A 2,963-nucleotide genomic window follows, 5' to 3' on the forward strand; every position below is an offset into this window, starting at 1 on the left:
GGGAGTTAGGTTTGCCCTTTGCCAGTCAGTGGGAACTTCCACCAGATTGCCATGACTTTTCAAATATGAGGTAAGCAGCTTAGCAACTTCATCTGCTATTTCCCTCAGACCCACAGATGATCTCATCAGGTCCCACGGGCTTGTTGTGATGGTGCATTTTACCCTTCATCAACAGGACCCTTATCTCTTATTCTTTATCATTATCTGCTTTGATGATAACAATGCATCTGGGTGCAACAACCCCACCCTGCTCAGCCAGATTCAGGGGAAATGCATAATACCATAGCCATGGGCTAGCCTGAACAAAACGTTCAGGTGTAAGAGCAATAGGAAAACTCAACTACAAGTCAATCATCTTACCCCCATAAATAGTAGGCAGCCCAAGAGCCCTTTGAGCATTCCTGAACAGCAGCTGGCTGCACTCCAGGATCTCCCCCTGAGCAGGGACTCCTGTTGAGGATATCCCTGGGGTTGAGAGATTCCTTGCCACAACAGATCATTGGTAAATGCCATATCTCTACACACACAGAGCATGCTTAAACTTTGAATCATTGCTCAGGGTGCACTCAGTCTTAACTGTACCCATAATCTCCCATTTAGCTTGTGCTCTCTGTAGTAAATAATCAAATGTACCTCAACATCAAATTCTGTTTCCTCCAAGCTGCATTTACTGTCTCAAACTTTGCTGAAATGCTGTCTTGTATCAATATATTGTTACTTCCCTCTTGTGAGCAAAGGGCATAACTCCATTTCCAGTGACACGTACATCTTCAGGTTCCTCAGATGGTCTCAGACCTGATCCTCACTTACAGTAGGTGCATCTTCCTTCTCCCAGTCCCTGACTTTGCCTTCTGCAACTTGGGTGGTGTGGCTAGAGCCTTTGCTGGTGAAGACTGAGGCAAAGAAGTAGTAAGCCTACCTCTTTCAAAGATGTCCCAGAAGGAAAAAAAGTGAGAACAGTATTAGGAGTGAGGCAAAGGAATGCTAGGAAAGGCCACATCACAAAGCTTCCTATATTATTTCTCTGCCCTACAAACTTCAAGGAGCACAAGAATGATCCGTGATAGTACCCCTAAACTCCAAAGGTACTGGCTTATTTTTAAATAAATTCCAAATGGCAGGAGTAAGAAGAACTAGTGTTAGAGGTAGATCTTCTGATGGATCTATTCCATACCTACATGCACCAGTAGAAAACACCACCAACTTTTACTTGGTTTGTTTCCCTGTTGGAAGTTACCAACTCCTCTGATCTGCTGGGAATCTGTACTTGTGAGCTCTCTCTAATCTGCTCTGAGTGCAGGCAGTTCATTTCAAACACTTCAAATGGTATCTGTTCTAACTTGACTCATTAGACATAAAGCAATGTTCAATTTTTGGACCAGGAGTTTATAAAACAGCTCCCCAGCACATCAGTTAGGCTCTTAATGCTTTTCACATTCACAGCTGGACACGGAAGACAATGTTCATCAACAGCCTTACAGCTAGGCAAGAAAGTCACTGGATCAACAGATAACAGATCACCTATGAACAGGGAACACAGAAAATGGCCCCAAGATTCGAACACACTGAAAGTAAATTTTAGATTTTTCATCTAAGCTGCCACATAGTCACCATCACATGCCAACAAATTACCAAAAAAAAAATCGAGTAACACAGTATCTTGGTTATCTCTTCATTATTGCTTTACCCACTGTGGTCATTCTCACACTGGAAATTACAGACAATATGCTCTAAGAAGGTGAGCAAGGTAGATACTCTTGCATCCAGCAGCCATGCTACCCCTACTCTGTGCAACATTCACGATGACCAAAGCACATGAAGACCTAAACCAACCACAGCCTGCATCCCAGAGACCCCAGCCCATACTCCTCACAGAGAGGAGGTTACCAAAGACCCTTCTAACTCTTTATTCCTTAAGAAGGGATCTGCCTCACATATAAATCACTGAAGACCCCTGAAGATTCCAGTACATGACACTTTCTCACAACCCCCACTCCAACGATAACCAGGTCCAGGGTAATAGGGGAGAAATACAAAAGACCAAGTCAAAAAACCTTGTCAAGAGTCAGAAAAGGGCTCCCCAAGGACTGAAGATAGTAAGCTAGGTGGGCATCCACCTGTATGTTCACAGGCAGGAGACTCAAAGGCAGCAAAACCCCAGAAGAGAGCTGAAGTCCCCAAAACTATCTTACTACAAAGATATATTTACCCTGTCTTCATTCTGATGGATACATGTCTGATCCCTACCACCCACTCTTTCTCACCCTGAGAAATAATCTGTGATTCAAAACAGTAGTTTGGCCATCTCTGGAAGCATACTACTACTTGCTTTCAAATCAATAAACTCAATGATTGTGTGAAGTTTCAAAATACTAACTTGCTGAATCTTAGCCAAAGGAGGCATTGCTGTGTACCCAAATTCACCTGCCATGCTCCCCCCCCAAGCAATCACTGCAATTTCAGCAAAAGTTGACATGACATAGAGCAACACCACAGGCTGAGCACATCTGAACCGTTACTCACAATTACAGTGCTTTCCACTGACCAGTATGGCTTGAAAGCAGGCCGTCTCCCAGAGAGATTCAAGAGAACGTGGGTGACAGAGCCAACACCACTGACACTAGCCCTAATACTCAAATATCTATTCCCTGACTTGAGGTTAAACAACTTGCTCGTGTAGCGTGACGTCTGCCTGTAGGGCATCTTCTGTGGAGGCAAACGTGTCCCACCTCCATCATCGAGACGTCCACGCTGCCTGGTCCGAAAATGCCAAATACCACCGGTTAGAACCCTTCCCACCATCTGCTCCAACCTGCTCCGCCTCACTGTGTGCTCTCAACCGCTCTCTCCCCTCCCGAGGGTCTCAGGAACCCTGGCTCACAGCCTGCCCACAGTGCTCTCCAGCAGAGTCACGGGGAAGCGAAAGGAATGGAGGATCGCCCCGCTCATGGGGGTGAAAGCCC

At 45.4% G+C, this 2,963-nt stretch overlaps 1 protein-coding gene across 1 annotated transcript in view; it reads right to left on the bottom strand.

The window, feature by feature from the left end:
• Nucleotides 1–2,802, bottom strand: part of DDX10 (DEAD (Asp-Glu-Ala-Asp) box polypeptide 10) — a gene marked incomplete at its 3' end in the record, with an annotated part of 52,110 nt that extends 49,308 nt beyond the window's left edge. Inside the window, exon 1 of the mRNA XM_008936462.1 lies at nt 2,524–2,802. Coding sequence (XP_008934710.1) covers nt 2,524–2,802 — 279 coding nt within the window. The remainder of the gene's footprint in view (nt 1–2,523) is intronic.
• Nucleotides 2,803–2,963: the final 161 nt, after the last annotated feature.

The sequence above is a fragment of the Merops nubicus genome, unplaced genomic scaffold, assembly GCF_000691845.1.
Source record: "Merops nubicus isolate BGI_N331 unplaced genomic scaffold, ASM69184v1 scaffold6170, whole genome shotgun sequence".
NCBI lineage: Eukaryota > Metazoa > Chordata > Aves > Coraciiformes > Meropidae > Merops > Merops nubicus.